This window comes from Saccopteryx leptura, chromosome 5 (assembly GCF_036850995.1).
Source record: "Saccopteryx leptura isolate mSacLep1 chromosome 5, mSacLep1_pri_phased_curated, whole genome shotgun sequence".
In the NCBI taxonomy this organism is placed as follows: Eukaryota; Metazoa; Chordata; class Mammalia; order Chiroptera; family Emballonuridae; genus Saccopteryx; species Saccopteryx leptura.
The window spans coordinates 165423671-165442334 of NC_089507.1; the positions used below are offsets into that span (position 1 = coordinate 165423671).

Below are 18664 nucleotides of genomic sequence, written 5' to 3' on the forward strand. Positions count from 1 at the left end.
GGCAGGGAGATGGGTCAGAATTTAAAGCAATGGGGATCTCTTAGTGATTTGGGAGTGCACTAGTGAAAGACAAGAGAGAAACAGAATCAATCAGGAGAGGAGAATAGTAAGTCAAAAGAAAAACATTTCCTTTTTTTTGTGTATTTCTCTGAAGCTGGAAACGGGGAGAGACAGTCAGACAGACTCCCGCATGCGCATGACCGGGATCCACCCGGCACGCCCACCAGGGGGTGGCACTCTGCCCACCAGGGGGCGATGCTCTGCCCCTCCGGGGCGTCGCTCTGTCGCGACCAGAGCCACTCTAGCGCCTAAGGCAGAGGCCAAGGAGCCATCCCCAGCACCCTGGCCATCTTTACTCCAATGGAGCCTCGGCTGCGGGAGGGGAAGAGAGAGACAGAGAGGAAGGAGAGGGGGAGGGGTGGAGAAGCAGATGGGCGCCTCTCCTGTGTGCCCTGGCCGGGAATCGAACCAGGGACTTCTGCACGTCAGGCCGACGCTCCACCACTGAGCCAACCGGCCAGGGCCAGAAAAACATTTTCATGTTTGAAGATGTTGAGGAAGTTGTCCAAGTGACCAGTATGGGAGAAAAGCACAGGAAATCTTTCCAAAAGACTTTTTTTTTTTTTTGCCAGAAAGCACTATCAGAATGAAAAACAAAATTCTGGGCTATCCTTTTAACCTTGCCTTTGCTCTTAGCTTGAAACTTCTGATGTACATTTCTTAGCACATAGAATACTTTTCATGATTAGTTAACTGTTCAGAGGATTAAACTGTTCATTTGTATAATAAAATTAAAATAAAACATCTAAAATATTTTGAGATAATACCTTAAAACTAGACCTGCCTGGGATTTTGTTTCACTTTTTTTTTTTAAAGATTTTTTTATTTATTCATTATAGAGAGGGGAGATAGAGAGAGAGAAGGGTGGAGGAGCAGGAAACATCAACTCCCCTATGTGCCTTGACCAGGCAAGCCCAGGGTTTTTTTTGAACCGGCGACCTCAGTGTTTCCAGGTTGACGCTTTATCCATTGTGCCACCACAGGTCAGGCTTGTTTCACATTTTTATTGTTCAAAGAATGCCCTAACATATAAAATATAAAAATAACATAAAATATAAAAGTCTTGCATTTTTATATATTTATAACAATATGCATTAATCAGGCTGAAGTATATGTCTTGATCACAGTAGAATAATTTAAGTATCCAGTGTATTAAAAACTTAGATTTTGCTTTGATTTTAGTTTGTATGTGGATGTGCCATGGACTTTTTTTCTTTCTTTTTCTGAATGATCAGTTAATAGCTAGTTACTTTTTGTGCTTTCTATATACTACGGGTACATTTTTCATATTGCTATCGTGACTGTCAACACCTTCATTCTGATGTATTAGATATGCTGGAATTGAATTTTCCATTTTATGTTAAAAAATACATTTTCCTCCCAAATATATATATATATATATATATATATATATATATATATATATATATTTTTTTTTTTTTTTTTTTTTTTTTTTTTTTTAGGAGTGTGTTGATACTTTTTCTAGGAATACATATTTTTATGCAGATTTACTTACTAAACCTAGCAATTAAATTTTCCTCCAGTATTTTTTTTTCTTACTCTTCAGCATTTTTAACCTTTAGTTTTGGGAAAACCTTCTTGCTTTGTTGATATATTTTATATATGGGTCATGCACAACTCTCTTTATATAAATCTGCTTTTCTGAGGATGGAGTGAGGGGCCACGAGGAGGATTTCCTTGGGCTTTTCATTCTGGTCCTCCATCAGTTCCCACCCTGGGTCCATGTGCTGCCTGCTTGCAGAGCCTCACTCCCACCAGGGACAAACGAACAGTGAGGACTCTGAGTAGACCCCTTAAGTCCCTGGAAACAGAGCCTGAGAGGTCGAGATCCAGGGTGGGAGACTTGTGCAGGGAGAGCTCTCAGGACCGGAAATGGGGGGAAGGAGCAGGGTGAGGGCAGCAGGGGTCAGTCTTCGGATCCTTCAGGGAGCTCTGGACGGTGGGACAGCACCCTAGAGTTAGTCGGCTCCACCTGGAGGCCAGGGCCTGTCTGGAAGGAGTGAACCTCCCCATGTGGTCAAGGGAGCACCAGCAAACCTTAGCAGAGGGGCGCTCCTCTACTCTTTCTGTGAGGAATGTGGGAAGCCTGGCTATTCTACTGACTGGCCTTTGTCCCTGTGGCCTACTGACAGCTGTTCTAATCAGTCACCCGGGTGCAGCTGTCACTCTGGTGTAGCAGACACATGAGTCCAGTGAGACGAACTGCTCAGGTGGACGAGCTGCCCAAGTTGTTGACCCACAGAATTGGAAGCTAAATCCAGTGGTTGTAGTTTGAAGCCACTAAGGTTTGGGGTGACTTGTGCAGCAGAGCTAATTGATGCCGTAGACACTGCCAGTTTTCCACAGCGATCGTGTCCATGTGCATCAGCAGCAGCATGAGTCAGTTCCTGCTCCACTACTTTCTCTTCACTTGGTGGTGTCAGTTAACTATGTTTAACTCAAAATCTGTAGTCATTCTTGAGAGTGGTTAGTGACATTTCATTGTGTGGTTTTTTAACATGTATTTTCCTGATGACTAGTAAAGTTAGATGCTTTTTAATGTGTTTATTGACAGTTTGGATGGCCTCTCCTAGTGAAGAGCCTGCTTAAGGCTTTGCCAATATCCCTGTGGGCTTGCCAGCCTTTTTCTTATTAATACGTAAGAACTTTGTATCTATTCTGGATTAGAGTCCTTTGGAATGTAGTTTTATAAATATTTTCTTCCACGTGGTTGCTTTCCATCATTTTCTTTCTTGTGTGTTTGGTGAACAAAATTTAAAATTTTAATGCAGTTTATTATTTTATCACTTTATATTTAGTGTTGTTTTGTGTTCTGTTTAAGATCTTTGACTATCTTAAGGTCCTGAAGATGTTCTCCTATGTTTTCTTCTAGTAGCTCTATTATTTTACTTTTTCTTTTTAGCTTTATATACCACCTGGAGGTGGTATTGGTATATGGACTTAAGATGAGTTAAGGTTTGTTTTTGTCTCATGTTTATGTCTAGGTGATACTCCCATTTATTGAAAACACTATTCCTGTTGCACTGTGGTGTTATTTGTCTCATAAATCAGGTGACAGCATATGTCTGTTTCCATTCTGTTTCTTTGGTTTACTTACTTTTTCTTGCCAGTGGACCCTGTCTTTATGCTCATTAAATGTTTATTGAAATATGAGTAAACCAATGAATGAGCCTCCATTTATAGTATTATTTTTGTGAAAAGTGATTTTCAAGTTCTAAAATATTGACTTAAAAGCATTATTTTCAGGCATAATTGAACTAATATTGAAGACAAGCTTATTTTATGCCCTAGAGTTTTAGCAATTTCTCTGACTTGATGCTATGACTTCAAAAACATTTATTTTAGGATGTTGCTAGTAATATATTGCACAATAATGCCCCTTTCTCTAAAACAACTAAAATATCAAATAAAATATCTTTCTATTTTTCTGAAACCACACACCATCTCAACATCAGTCTGTAAGGGGCTATTTGGTGAGTTTGAACAAATTCTGAATAAATTGAAGAAACAAACTGACAGAACCCTTTGCCACCAAACAAACAAGTTCTGCTAAAGAACAAAACAAAATAAAGTGTCAAAAACCAGTTTGCATTAGAGAGCATTCAGATGTCTGTATCTATGTCTAGTTTAAATGACTATGTATTTTATCTTTGTAATTTTATTTGCTTCTTAAGAAATGTTCAGTCATGTGATTGGAACTTCATTATTTTTGGCTTTGCTTTCTGTATAATACTTGTTAGACTTTAATGTTTCATATAGTCTTTTCTATCTTCCATTTTGGACATTCTTTATTGTGGTATTCTTTCTAGAGATATTTTGAGAGAACAACAAGTTTTCTAAAAGAGCATGAAAAAAGTCAATGTTATGACTGTCTACTGATTGCTTTATGTCCATGTTACTTGTGGATTACAAAGTGAGAACATTTAACTTCAAAGCCCATCTGGCTGCTGTTACAAAATCAGAAAATAGATTGCTATTTCCCTCAAATAGATTCAAGAACACCCTTTGCTATGAATAATTCCTCATTACATATTAAAAGTGGTTATGAGACAAACTCATTCATTGTATTGTAAATGAATAAAAACAGAGGATTGATGGTTGTTTACAATGTTCATTGTTGTTTTGAAATATTAGATTTTTTATCTTTTTGATATTTTTTGGGGTCCATTTGAGAAAGGAAATTTAGGATAACAAAAGGAGTTCTTAACTTCTGTATCTAATGACTGTTAAAAATGAAGGGGATGATGTCACCCCATTAAAATTAATAAAAATTTATTTATTAAACAAAAAAAAATGGAAGGGGATGAAATAGGAGTTACTGTATAGTTGAAAGGTTACACGGTATTTAGCTAAACCAGTATTTTATACCTTGCTTATAAATGGAGAGCTGAGTAAAAATAAGTCATAAATGGTTTTCTTGGCTTTTGGTTTTAAATTTTAAGCTTAATTAGAGCTTGAGCATCTTTGAGACCTCCCTGTTTCCCTCTTTATTTTCCTCGTTAAACGTAATTCTCCTTCGTGAATTAGCGTTTTATAATATTTTCAGATTTGCATGTGTCTTTGAAAACCTTACTTTCTATGCTTGTTTTCTCCATTCCAAAAATAGAGAATAGTTATTTACTTTTCATATATATACCGTCAAACAATAAATATTTATTGAGTGCACATTGCTGCCTGCTGGACGTTTGCTGCCTCTATTTTTAAAACAGCTGTGTATATATAGTACAGTGTTATTTGCTAAAGAATATGCCTCTTTCTCTACTGTGATATTTAAGTGGATTTTATTGTCTTTTCTTAATAAATGTTTCCCAAAGTAAATATACTAATCCATATGCCGACCAGTAGTGCTTCACATCTGGAACACTTTTATTGTCAAATTTTTAATGTATGCTAAGCTGGTGGCTGTAAAATACCATTGCATTGTGGTATTGCTTTACATCTTTCTTATTTATAAACAGATAGAGCATATTTTCATGTGTTTATTAGTTATTCACATTTCTTCAACAGTGAACTGTGTCTCATGTTTTGCTCATTTTTTTCTAAAGGGCTGTTTTTTCTATATTATTATTATTATTTTTAAGACCTTCCTTACATATTTTAGAATTAAGCATTTAAGCAAACATTTCCCAATTTGTGGCTTGTCTTTTCACTTTCTGATGTCTTTTTTGGAGATCAGTTCTTTCTTTTTATTTTTTATTTTTTTATTAATTTTACTAGGGTGACATCAATAAATCAGGGTACATATGTTCAAAGAAAACATGTCCAGGTTGTCTTGTCAATCAATTATGTTGCATACCCATCACCCAAAGTCAGATTGACTTCCGTCACCTTCTATCTAGTTTTCTTTGTGCTCCTCCCCCTCCCCCCCGTAACCACCATTCTTATCAATGTTTCTTAGTCTCGTTTTTATGTCCCACCTACGTATGGAATAATGCAATTCTTTTTTTTTTCTGATTTACTTATTTCACTCCGTATAATGTTATCAAGTTCCCACCATTTTGTTGTAAATGATCTGATGTCATCATTTCTTATGGCTGAGTAGTATTCCATAGTGTGTATGTGCCACATCTTCTTTATCCAGTCTTCTATTGAGGGGCTTTTTGGTTGTTTCCATGTCTTGACCACTGTAAACAATGCTACAATGAACATGGGGCTGCTTTTGTCTTTACATATCAATGTTTCTGAGTTTTGAGGGTATATACCCAGTAGAGGGTCGTAAGGTAGTTCTATTTTCAGTTTTGTGAGGAACCACCATACTTCTTCCATAATGGTTGTACTACTTTACATTCCCACCAACAGTGAATGAGGGTTCCTTTTTCTCCACAGCCTCTCCAACATTTGCTATTACCTGTCTTGTTAATAATAGCTAATCTAACAGGTGTGAGGTAGTATCTCATTGCAGTTTTGATTTGCATTTCTCTAATAACTAATGAAGATGAGCATTTTTTCATATATCTGTTGGCCATTTGTATTCCTGAGAGAAGTGTCTGTTCATGTCCTCTTCCCATTTTTTTATTGGATTGTTTGTTTGTTTGTTGTTGAGTTTTATGAGTTCTTTGTATATTTTGGATATTAGGCCCTTATCTGAGCTGTTGTTTGAAAATATCATTTCCCATTTAGTTGGCTGTCTATTTATTTTGTTGTCAGTTTCTCTTGCTGAGCAAAAACTTCTTAGTCTAATGTAGTCCCATTCATTTATTTTTGCCTTCACTTCCCTTGCCTTTGGAGTCAAATTCATAAAATGCTCTTTAAAACCAAGGTCCATGAGTTTAGAACCTGTGTCTTCTTCTATGTACTTTATTGTTTCAGGTCTTATATTTAGGTCTTTGATCCATTTTGAATTAATTTTACTACAAGGGGACAAACTGTAGTCGAGTTTCATTCTTTTGCATGTGGCTTTCCAGTTTTCCTAGCACCATTTGTTGAAGAGGCTTTCTTTTCTCTATTGTGTGTTGTTGGCCCCTTTATCAAAAATTATTTGACCATATATATGTGGTTTTACTTCTGGACTTTCTATTCTGTTCCATTGGTCTGAATGTCTATTTTTTTGCCAATACCATGCTGTTTTGATTGTTGTGGGTCTATAATATAGTTTGAAGTCAGGTATTGTAATGCCCCCAGCTTCGTTCTTTTTCTTTAGGATTGCTTTGGCTATTTGGGGTTTTTTATAGTTCCATATAAATCTGATGATTTTTGTTCCATTTCTTTAAAAAATGTCATTGGGATTTTGATGGGAATTGCATTAAATTTGTATATTGCTTTGGGTAATATGGCCATCTTGATTATATTTATTCTTCCTATCCAAGAACAAGGAATATTATTCCATCTCATTGTATCTTTTTCGATTTCCCTTAACAATGCTTTGTAGTTTTCATTATATAACTCCTTTACATTCTTTGTTATGTTTATTCCTAGGTATTTTATTTTTTTTGTTGCAACTGTGAAGGGGATTATTTTTTTGAGTTTGTTCTCAAATTTTTCATTGTTGGCATATAGAAAGGCTATGGACTTTTGTATGTTAATTTTGTATCCTGCGACCTTACTGTATTGGCTTATTGTTTTTGTAGATTCTTTGGGGTTATGTATAGGATCATATCATCTACAAAAAATGATACCTTTACTTCTTCTTTTCCAATATGCATGCCTTTTATTTCTTTGTCTTGTCTGATTGCTCTGGCTAGAACCTCTAGCACCACATTAAATAAGAGTGAAGAGAGTGGACAACCCTGTCTTGTTCCTGATTTAAGGGGGAAAGCCTTCATTCAGTTTTGTGCCATTTAATATGATGCTAGCTGATGGTTTATCATATATGGCCTTTATCCTGTTGAGATATTTTCCTTCTATACCCATTTTGTTGAGAGTCTTAAACATAAAATTGTGTTGTATTTTATCAAATGCCTTTTCTGCATCTATTGATAAAATCATGTGGTTTTTGTTCTTTGTTTTGTTGATACGGTATATTACATTAACCGTTTTACGCATGTTGAACCATCCTTGAGATTCTGGGATGAATCCCACTTGATCATGATGTATTATTATTATTTTTTTTGATGTATTATTTTTTTAATATGTTGTTGTATTTGATTTGCTAGTATTTTGTTTAGTATTTTAGCATCTGTATTCATTAGAGATATTGGTCTGTAGTTTTCATTTTTTGGGCTGTCCTTTCCTGGTTTTGGTATGAGGGTTTTGTTTGCCTCATAAAATGTGTTTGGAAGTATTGCTTCTTCTTCAATTTTTTGGAAGACTTTGAGTAGGATAGGAACCAAGTCTTCATTGAATGTTTGATAGAATTCGCTAGTATAACCGTCTGGGTTTGGACTTTTATTTTTGGGGAGGTTTTTAATGTTTTTTTCTATTTCTTCCCTACTAATGGGTCTGTTTAGGCTTTCTGCTTCTTCTTGACTCAGTCTAGGAAGGTTGTATTGTTCTAGGAATTTATCCATTTCTTCTAGATTGTTGAATTTAGTGGCATAAAGTTTTTCATAGTATTCTACAATAATTCTTCATATATCTATGATGTTCGTGATGATTTCTCCTTTCATTTTGGTTTTGTTTATATGAGTTCTTTTTCTTTTTTCCTTGGTAAGTCTTGCCAAGGGTTTGTCAGTTTTGTTGATCTTTTCAAAGAACCAGCTCCTTGTTCTATTAATTTTTTTCTATAGTTTTTCTGTTCTCTATTTCATTTATTTCTGCTCTGATTTTTATTATCTCCTTTCTTTGGCTGGTTTTGGGTTGTCTTTGTTCTTCTTTTTCCAGTTCCTTAAGGTGTGAAGTTAAGTGGTTCACTTGGGCTCTCTTTTTGTTTGTTCACATAGGCCTGAAGTGATATGAACTTCCCTATTATCACTGCTTTTGCTGCGTCCCATAGATTCTGATATGTCATATTGTCATTTTCATTTGTCTGTATATATCTTTTGATCTCTGCGCTTATTTCTTCTTTGACCCATTCATTTTTTAAAAGTATGTTGTTTAGTTTCCACTTTTTTGTGGGTTTTTTCCCTCTTTTTTTGCAGTTGAATTCTAGTTTCAAGGCTTTATGATCAGAAAATATGCTTGGTACCACTTCGATTTTTCTGAATTTGCTGATGTTGTTTTTGTGGCCCAACATATGGTCAATTCTTGAGAATGATCCATGTACACTGGAGAAAAATGTATACTCTGTCACTTTGGGATGAAATGTCCTGTAGATGTCTATCATATCCAGGTGCTCTAGTGTTTTGTTTAAGGCCAGTATATCTTTATTGATTCTCTGTTTTGATGATTGATCTAGAGCCTTCAGCGGTGTATTGAGGTCTCCAAGTATGATTGTATTTTTGTCAGTTTTTGATTTTAGGTCAATAAGTAGCTGTCTTATATATTTTGGTGCTCCTTGGTTTGGTGCATATATATTAAGGATTGTTATGTCTTCTTGATTCAACTTCCCCTTAATCATTATGAAATGACCATTTTTGTCTTTGAGTACTTTTGCTGTCTTGTAGTCAGCATTATCAGATATGAGTATTGCTATGCTTGCTTTTTTTTGGATGTTATTTGCTTGGAATATAGTTTTCTAGCCTTTCACTTTGAATTTGTTTTTATCCTTGTTGCTTAGATGAGTTTCTTGTAGGCAGCATACAGTTGGATTTTCTTTTTTAATCCATTCTGCTACTCTGTGCCTTTTTATTGGTTAGTTTAATCCATTTATATTTAGTGTAATTATTGACACTTGTGAGTTCCCTATTGCCATTTTGTACATTACTTTCTGTTAGTTTTGTGTCTTGTTTGATTCTTCTCTTTCGTTTCTCTATCTTTTGTTTTTGTTTGGTTGTATTCCATACATTTTTCCTGTGTTGCTATCCTTTTTAAATCATGTGCTTCTGTGTTGGTTTTTTCAATGATGCTTACCATTAAGTAATGAAAAGGGTTCCTACCCTGTTCATTGTAGTGCACTATCTTGTGAGTACTTTTGTACTCCATCGTCCTTTGCTACTGTTAATCTCCGTCCTCTCCCCCTTTGTTTTTTTTGTTGTTGTCACAGTTTAAATTTGGTTTTATTGTGTTCTTGGTGGAGCTTTTACTTGTGGTTTTGTTTTGTTTTGTTTCTTTTTATCTGGTTGGAAAACCCCCTTTAGTAATTCCTGGCGTGGGGGTTTTCTGATGATAAATTCCCTCATCTTTTCTGTATCTGTGAATGTTTTTATTTTTCCTTCATATTTGAAGGATAGCTTTGATGAGTATAGTATTCGTGGTTGAAAGTTCCTCTCTTTCAGGACTTTAAATATTGGGGTCCACTCTCTTCTAGCTTGTAGAGTTTCTGTTGAGAAATCTGATGATAATCTAATGGGCCTTCCTTTATATATTGTATTCTTCTTTTCCCTGGCTGCCTTGAGAATTTTTTCTTTGTCGTTGGTTTGTGCCAATTTCATTATGATGTGCCTTGGAGTAGGTTTGTTGGGGTTAAGAAAATTCGGAGTTCTGTTTGCTTCTTGAATTTGAGGCTTTAGTTCTTTCCACAGGCTTGGGAAGTTCTCATCTATTATTTGTTTGAGTATGTTCTTCATTCCATTTTTTCTCTCTTCTCCCTCTGATATACCTATTATTCTTATGTTATTCTTTTTGATGGAGTCAGACAATTCCTATAGGGCTTTCTCATTTTTTTTTTAAAATTTTGTGTCTCTTTCTTTTTCTCTCTGCTGTGCCTCAAGTTGCTTGTCTTCTATTTCACTAATCCTACCTTCTATCTGGCCTGTTCTATTAGCTAAGCTTGTTACCTCGTTTTTCAGCTCGTGAATTGAGTTTTTCATCTCTGTTTGATTAGTTTTTATAGTTTCAATTTCCTTAGTAATATATTCTTTGTGTTCACTGAGTTGTTTTCTGAGCTCCCTAAATTGCCTTTCTGTGTTTTCTTATATATCTCTGAGTATTTTTAGGATTTCTATTTTAAATTCTATGTCATTTAGCTCCAAGGTTTCCAATATATTAAATTTTTTCTCCATAGATTTTTCCACATCTATCTGTGCTACCTCTCTGTCTTTTGTACCCATGATATTCGATTTCCTTTTCCTTAATGGCATCTGAGGGTGGTTTTGTTGGTAGTATTAATGAGAATTAATAAAGAATAAAAAGTTAAAAAAATAAAAATAAAAAAGAATGAAAAAAATTATTCCCCCCCCTTTTTTTTCTCTCCTCTCCTCTCCCCTCCTTCTTGAGAAAATCTTGTGGTTAGCTGTGAATTATATTGTGCTAAATAGAACAAAAACTACCTATATTGGAGGGCCTGCATTGGGGAGAAGTGATAAAGGGGCAAAAAAGGGAGTATGGACCCACAAAATGCAAAAAAGGAAAAAATTTGGGTCAAGAATAAAATGATCTGGCCCTGGCCAATTGGCTCAGTGGTAGAGCGTCGGCCTGGCATGCAGGAGTCCTGGGTTGGATTCCTGGCCATGGCACACAGGAGAAGCGCCCAGCTGCTTCTCCACTCCTCTCCCTCTCCTTCTTCTCTGTCTCTCTCTTCCCCTTCACAGCTGAGGCTCCATTGGAGCAAAGTTGGCCTGGGAGCTGAGGATGGCCCTATGGCCTCTGCCTCAGGCGCTAGAATGGCTCTGGTCGCAACAGAGGAATGCCCCAGATGGGCAGAGCATCGCCCCCTGGTGGGCATGCCGGGTAGATCCCAGTTGGGAGCATGCGGAAGTCTGTCTGACTGCCTCCCTGTTTCCAACTTCAGAACAATACAAAAAAAAAAAAGAATAAAATGATTTGCTTTTAGGTGATGTATGACTACGAGATATGATGAGAGGAATAAGAGGGAAACAGGAAAAAGGGGGAAAAAATTAAATAATTACTATTGTATTTAGTGGAACAAGAACTAGATAAAATGGAGAGCCAGGGTTGGGAGCACTGCTAGTGAATTAAAAAAGGGAAGTTAAAAACCCCCAAAGCGCCACAAAGAAAAATTTGAGTCCCAGATAAAATAATTTGTTCATGATTGAGGATTGAATGAGAGGAAAAGTAAAGGAGAAAAGAGGAAACTCATATAGAGGGAGAAAAAAAAAGAAAGAGGAAAACACAAAACAAAAAAGAATAAAAGGAGAGATAGAGAGAGAGAGAGAGGGAGAGAGAGAGTTAAGGGTTTTGGAGTGCAACCCTCATAGAGAGAAAGGAAGAAGAAAGAAAAGATAATGGGAGATGTAACACTTATGGGTAGTGAAGTTCAAGGAGAGGAGAGAGTAAGACTGGCAGAGAATTAAACAACCAAATTGGAATAGGAAGAAAATAATCAAGACAAGAAGATAAGAGAGACAAATGACAAATATAATAAAATGGGATAGGTTATAAAGTCTGTGGATTATTCTTGATTTTGAGAGGTTATCTTCTTGCTTTTTCTTTTCTCTCCCTCTTCCTGGTCGGTGACTGTGTACCCCAGGTTCTGCCTCATGGCATGCTTAGGTAGAGGTTTGCAGTTGATAAGTCTCTATGATGATGTCATATATTGGGCTTCAGTCTCGTTGGTAGTCGAGGCTCGTTAGCATTTGCAGGCTCTGCCAATAAGAGAGTTCGTGTTCCTCGAGCCTCTCTCCTAGTCTTTCCTTCCTCAATTAGTAGCCTGATAATCCAGCTATGTGGTTGCTGCTGCCTCTGCCTGGAGAGTAAGAGGCTTAAAGAGCTGACAAATCCCCACTCTATTCCCACTCAGCACAGGGCTCTGGGTAAGGCTCAATCAGTCAGAGCCCCTAGCATAATCAGGTGGGGCTTTGGCCCACACAAAGACCTCTGACTCTGCCCCTCTGTCCGGGAACACGGGCGCCCAGTCCCGGGGGAATCTCTCACCCACTATCTGCACTCGCCGACCAGGAGATCAGGACGGCAGCCTCTCACTCCGAGTGAGGCTCCCCGCCCGCACAGAAAAGTTCGAGCATAGGGAATTTCGCTCTCACTCCCTCCCCGCGTGCTGCTTTTTGTGGCGCAGGGGCGACCCCGAGATTCTGGTTTCAGCCCACACAAAGGCCTCTGACTCTGCCCCTCTGTCTGGTAACACGGGTGCCCACTCCCGGGGCTCTAGGAGGAATCTCACGCCCACTATCTGCACGCGACCAGGAGATGGGGCAGAAGGCTGTCCCAAGTGCATGTCTTTGTCTGGATTTGGTGCAAGCGTTAGCTTGTGTTGACTGGGTTGCCACAAGCACAGATTTTCCTCGGCTTGGGTGTCCGTGCCATAGCCCGGTTCAGACATTTGTGCCACAGCCTGGTTCTATTCACACCCTATGCCCGCCTTATTTCCTATACTCTCAGTTCCCAGTGAAAGCAGCCCTTATTTAGGTTAGTGAGGAAGGCGGAGTGTTTCTTCCTCCTTATTTTCTTCGGGGTTGATTATATATTTAGTCAATTTTTCGCTCGATCATACCTTTGCGTTTAGTGTGGAACTTCTGGAGCTCCAAGGATACATTTTTCTGTCCCTGGTTGAAGATCTTGTTGAACTTTTGGGGAGATTTATCAGTATCACTCCTTACGCTGCCATTTCTCTGATGTCCCAGTTCTTTCTTAAAGTGGTCAAATTTATTCTTTTGTTTATGGGTTTTTTTGTTTGTTTCTTTCTTAAAAAATCTTCTTTATTATGAGGCCATGTAGTCATCCTTCTAGATTGTCCTCTGAAAGTTTTTATAGTTCTGCTTTTAATTATAAGTATTTAATCCATGGGGAATTTATTATACATGGTGTGAGGAAGGGATCTGATCTTATTTTCTTCTTCTTTATTATGAGGCCATGTAGTCATCCTTCTAGATTGTCCTCTGAAAGTTTTTATAGTTCTGCTTTTAATTATAAGTATTTAATCCATGGGGAATTTATTATACATGGTGTGAGGAAGGGATCTGATCTTATTTTCTTCCACTTATTTAACACATCCTTATTTTCTCAATAGTTTTCAGTGCTGTATCTTTCATGAATAATATGCTAATATATATTAGAGTTCCTGGTGCTCTGTGGTTCCACTGACTTATCTTTATCAGTATAGTTTTATTCTGCCTCTGTTAATCAACCACCTTCATTTTTTTCTTCAGGCATGTCTTTGCTATTCTTTAGTATATGTGCTGCCAAAGTGAGCACATCTTGGCTATTTTTATTTCTTTCTTTATCTTTATATATTTTATAACAAGCTTATTAAGTTTTAAAAAAATCTAGATATTGGTTTGTATAAAATTAGTCGCTAGATCAAGGTAAGGAGAATTGACATTTTTATAATATTGAGACTATTCAAAAACATTATTTCACTATTTCAGTATTAATGTCTTTTAAAGAAGCAAATTATTATTTTTTTCATAAAAGTTATATGTATGTTTTTAGATTTACTTTTAGTAACAATACATTATATATTATAGTGCATATAATTATATATTACATATTTAGGAATTATATATATATATTTGTAAAATCATCTTTTTTCCTAGTTGGTTTTTGCTAATTTACATAAATGTGGTTTATTTTTACATACTGATTTGGCATCTGGCAACTTTGTCAAGTTCTTATTTGGTTAGCTCCTGTTCAATGTCTTCCTACAATATTTTTGTCTTTATTTTTAGTGTTCTTTATGAACTTCCTGAAAAAATTTAAAAGTTATTCTTGAATGCGTATTGTCCTAGTGGTGCTAGAACATAGATATCACCAATATTTACCTGCAGAGCGTGGCCTGCCTTAAGCGTGGTGCCCAGAAAACCTGATGCATTAGAGTGTGCTGGCAATAAGGAAGGCCAAGGTGACTGTACTGCTGTTTTCTTCTAGTTCATGGCTTTAAAAAATGTTATTCTTTCTGCCAACAGATTTTCATTTTTTAAAAAAATGTTATTTATAAAATTAAATTTAACAGGGTGACGTTGATCAATAAGAGTACATAGGTTTTGGGTAAACATTTCTATAGCATTTGAACTGCTGGTTATGTTGTATACGCATCACCCAAAGTCAGATCATTTCCTGTCACACTATATTTGTTCCTCCTTACTCGTTCCTCTCTCCCCCTCCCCCACATTCCTCTCCACATCCTTCTCCCCCACATCCCCTCCCCCTGGTAACCACTTCACTTTTATTTATGTCCATGAGTCTCAGCTTTATATCCCACCTATGTGTGATTTACTTATTTCACTTAGTATGAAATAAGTTTTTAAGGTCCATTCATATTGTCATAAGTGGTAATATGTCATCATCTCTTATGACTGAGTAGTATTCCATTGTATATATTTACCACATTTTTTCATTTTTATTTTCTATTTTTTTATAGTAAGTTTTTATGGATGTCAGTTTTTTTTTTTTTTTATGTTCATGATTATTAGTTTTAGATTTTTCTGATCAAGCAATAACCAGTAATTATATGGGAGGGATGGTTTGGGTAGCTTACTTTATTGCTTAGTTCAGAAGGCCCTCTTCTACTCTGCTGAAATTCAACTTCTCTAATAAATGTACGTTTTTTGGTTGTCATTTTCAGGTTTTTTGATTCTGTGTAGTTTCTGTAGAATCCTGTTCTTCATTTTTTATTTTCTTTCTCTTCATCATGGACGACTTTCTTTCCAGGAGGCCTCTTTCTACCACAGAAGTGCTTCCTTCCTGAGATGGCCTCTCTGGCTCTTCCATGCTTTCCGTGCCCTTTTGATTCCCCTGCCTCCAGCACTTTGTCCATCAGGTGCTTCCGTACTACCCACTTAAAGTTGAGGGTGTTCCTTCTACAGGTCATTGGATGACATTTATGTTTTACTGACCACTAGGACCCTGAGGCACCTCTTTTTTTCCCCATGTGATTGTTCTGGTTTGTCACCGGAGCTAATTCTGTTGGTTTGGGATCTTTGGCCACTTACATGTTAGAGGAAGGTTTGGGGAATCTCTTTCCCCTTGTTATGAAGTAGGCATGGGTGGTGGATATGCTTATTTTCTCTCTCTGTTGTATGAGTTTTGGAGGATGGGTTATAGAGACCAGTGTCCAAGTGAAAGAAAAAAATCTTGTTTAGTTCTTATTTCATAATCATAAATAAGTCTGCAATCTAGCTAGACTTGGAAGGGGTCAGGAAAATATGGAACCCAATGAACTGCATTTTTGGGGTTAAATTTCTCCTAATCTAGCTGCTAAAATATGGTTATTCTAGAGCCTATCTGTTGCTATAGAGACTTTTAATTTTTTTAAACTTATTAAGTTATAATTTTAATTTGACATCCTCTACATTATTTGATTAATTGATTTTTTAAATTCATTCTTAACTTTATTGTCATATTGGGGATAGATTGTTCACCTTCCATAATTATTAACTATAACGAATTATTTAAAGAGCTTCTCAATAACACAAAAGGATTATTGAAGAGTGGAGCCCAAAAATACATATTTGAAAAGTTTGTCAGTTATACTATACACTTAAGAGTAAGAACCACTATCTTAGGTTAAAATTATGGGTAGTATTATATTTATATTCTTGTATACTTTGAGATTATCTATGTAGTAAATTGTGTTTACTATGTCAATAGATTAGAATTCCATGTTAATGATTTTAATTATCACTTATTTGTCAATGAAATAGTTGGGATAATAATCAGGGTTTCTAATTTATTGTACAATATAGTCAATAAATATTTTATTGAAAGCCTACTCTGTGCTAGCTATTGTGCTGGGTCCCAAGAATACAAAATTGAGGAGCCATCATCCTTGCATTCATTACACTTAAAGATAGATGTGGAAATATATTGATAAACACTTAAGATACAATATGAACTATGAGACACGCACAGGATACTTTCATAGCTGATAAGAGCATGCGATCAGGTTTCATTTGCCCTTTCCTTTCCTTTCCTTTCTCTTTCCTTTCTCTTTCCTTTCTCTTTCCTTTCCCTTTCCTTTCCTTTCCCTTTCCTTTCCCTTTCCTTTCCCTTTCCTTTCCCTTTCCTTTCCCTTTCCTTTCCCCTTTCCCTTTCCCTTCCCCCCTTTCCCTTCCCTTTCCCTTTCCCTTTCCCTTTCCCTTTCCCTTCCCTTCCCTTCCCTTCCCTTTCCTTTCACCTTACCTTTCCTTTCCTCCCTCCCTTTCTCCATCCCTTCATCTCTCTTTTTTCCTCCCTCCCTCCCTCCCTCCCTTCTTTCCTTCCTTCCCCTCCTTCCCCTCCTCCCTTCCTCCCCTTCTTCCCTCCTTCCCTCCTTTCATTTTTGAGTACTCCCTATCTGCCAGTTCCTGTGCTGGATGCTAGGGATAGATGGGTTACCAGACAGTTATAGTTTCTTTTAGAGTCCACACTCTTTTGCTGAAGATAGAAGTTAGATCATAAAAGGGAACAGGCCCCAGGGTACTACCAGAGTAGAAGGAACTTAACTACATTTCCTGGGGGAGATGACTCTTGAACTGTGAGTTTTGAATAAGTTAACCACACAAAGAATTGGGAGATGATTTCACAGTTTGCAGATATTCATATATGAGAGATTGTAGTGTTTAATTGGTAAAACAAATTGTTTGGTGTCTTTGGAATATGGTGTATGTTGGAGGATAGATGAGCCTGAAAAGTAGATATGGGAGGAGTCACAAAAGAATTTTGTATTTTAGTTGCTATCATGGAGATACATTTAAGGATTCATGCAACAAATCAGCCTGGGCAGATAGTGATTAAATTGAAATTTAAGTTGAATAGGTATGTGCTTGTAGGAGTGGGAGGGTAGACAAAGTAATACATAGAGTCAGAGATTCATAAGAAGATCTGTCATATTCTGGTAATAGAAGTCATCCAGGATTCTGGAAGTCTACACATAAGGTGAGGAGTGATGGAGATGAGGCTGAGGATAGGCTGTGAGAGGATAATGAAATGCATTTGTGTATGCAAAGGTTATGTTTCAGATTTCATTTGTTAGTGGGCAACTGAAAATGTATTATGCAGTAGCCATTCTAAAAACACTAAAATTAAGACATATAAAAATATTTTCATAAAGCAGTTTAATTCTGTTTTATCAATTAGTGATTAAAACTAAAAATTAATAAGTCTTTATTTTATTTTTAAATTTTCAGATAGAGAATCCTCGATACCTGAGACAGAAGCCTATCCCAGTTTCTCTGGTAGGTGAGAATTCCATGGACTTTTTCTATGGACAGATATTTTTGAATAAAATTGTCATTAGCTCATTTACAGAAAATAATAAAGCTCACATTATGAAGCATGATTGCCGTATTAATCCTAGAAATAAGAAAAATCCTATTTTTTTCTCCAATGTTAGCATTGTTTTGGCATGAAATTTAAGCAAGTTAGAAGTTTACTTTGGGGTTAAGGATAAACCAGGCCTAAAGAAGTATTGAATAACTCTTATTCAACAGATGCCTCCCAAATTCAGCCTGAGAAAGTCCAGCAGTCTCCATGAGGATTACTTACTCTCTCGAATGCATGAGAAAGAGGTAAGATTGAGATATTTTTGACATATCTAATTATTAACATTATTTTTATGAGTTTTCAGGTCCGAGTTAGAATAATAATGTATGGTGGGAAGAGATTATCTTTGGTATAAATATAAATTGATAATGAGGGTATAACCCTGGCTGGTTGGCTCAGCAGTAGAGTCTTGGCCCGGCATGTGGAAGTCTGGGCTCGATTCTCGGTCAGGGCACACAGGAGAAGCGCCCATCTGCTTCTCCATCCTTTCCTCTCTCATCTTTCTCTGTCTTTCTCTTCCCCTCCTGCAGCTATGGCTCGATTGGAATGAATTGGCCTGGGCGCTGAGGATGGCTCCATGGCCTCTGCCTCAGGCATGAAGAAGAGCTCAGTTGCTAAGCAACAGCAGTGCCCTAGATAGGCAGAGCATCACACCCTAGTGGGCTTGCCGGGTGGATCCCGGTCGGGGTGCATACAGGAGTCTGTCTCTCTGCCTCTCCTCCTCCCACTGAATAAAAATAATAATAATAATACAGGATAGGCTATTTGTCTTTCTAGTTTTTAATGCCCATATTTCAGTTTGTGTGTCCTAGCACCTTGCCTACTATCCAGAGTGTTCAGAAGGACTCTTTCCCGACTATCATCTCTGATTATCAGGGGCGTAGGAGAAATAGCAGCTTATAGAAGCAGTGTCTCTGACCTCAGTGAATTCTTCCACTGTCTCCATGTGGCA

The 18664-nt window shown here is 37.0% G+C and overlaps 1 protein-coding gene across 3 annotated transcripts in view; it reads left to right on the forward strand.

The window, feature by feature from the left end:
• Positions 1 to 18664, forward strand: part of CEP112 (centrosomal protein 112) — a 423550-nt gene that overhangs the window by 35340 nt on the left and 369546 nt on the right. For all 3 annotated transcript variants that reach the window (XM_066386628.1, XM_066386631.1, XM_066386629.1), the window contains exons 7-8: positions 17577 to 17624; positions 17880 to 17957. In XM_066386628.1, the coding sequence (XP_066242725.1) occupies positions 17577 to 17624; positions 17880 to 17957 (126 nt within the window). The remainder of the gene's footprint in view (positions 1 to 17576; positions 17625 to 17879; positions 17958 to 18664) is intronic.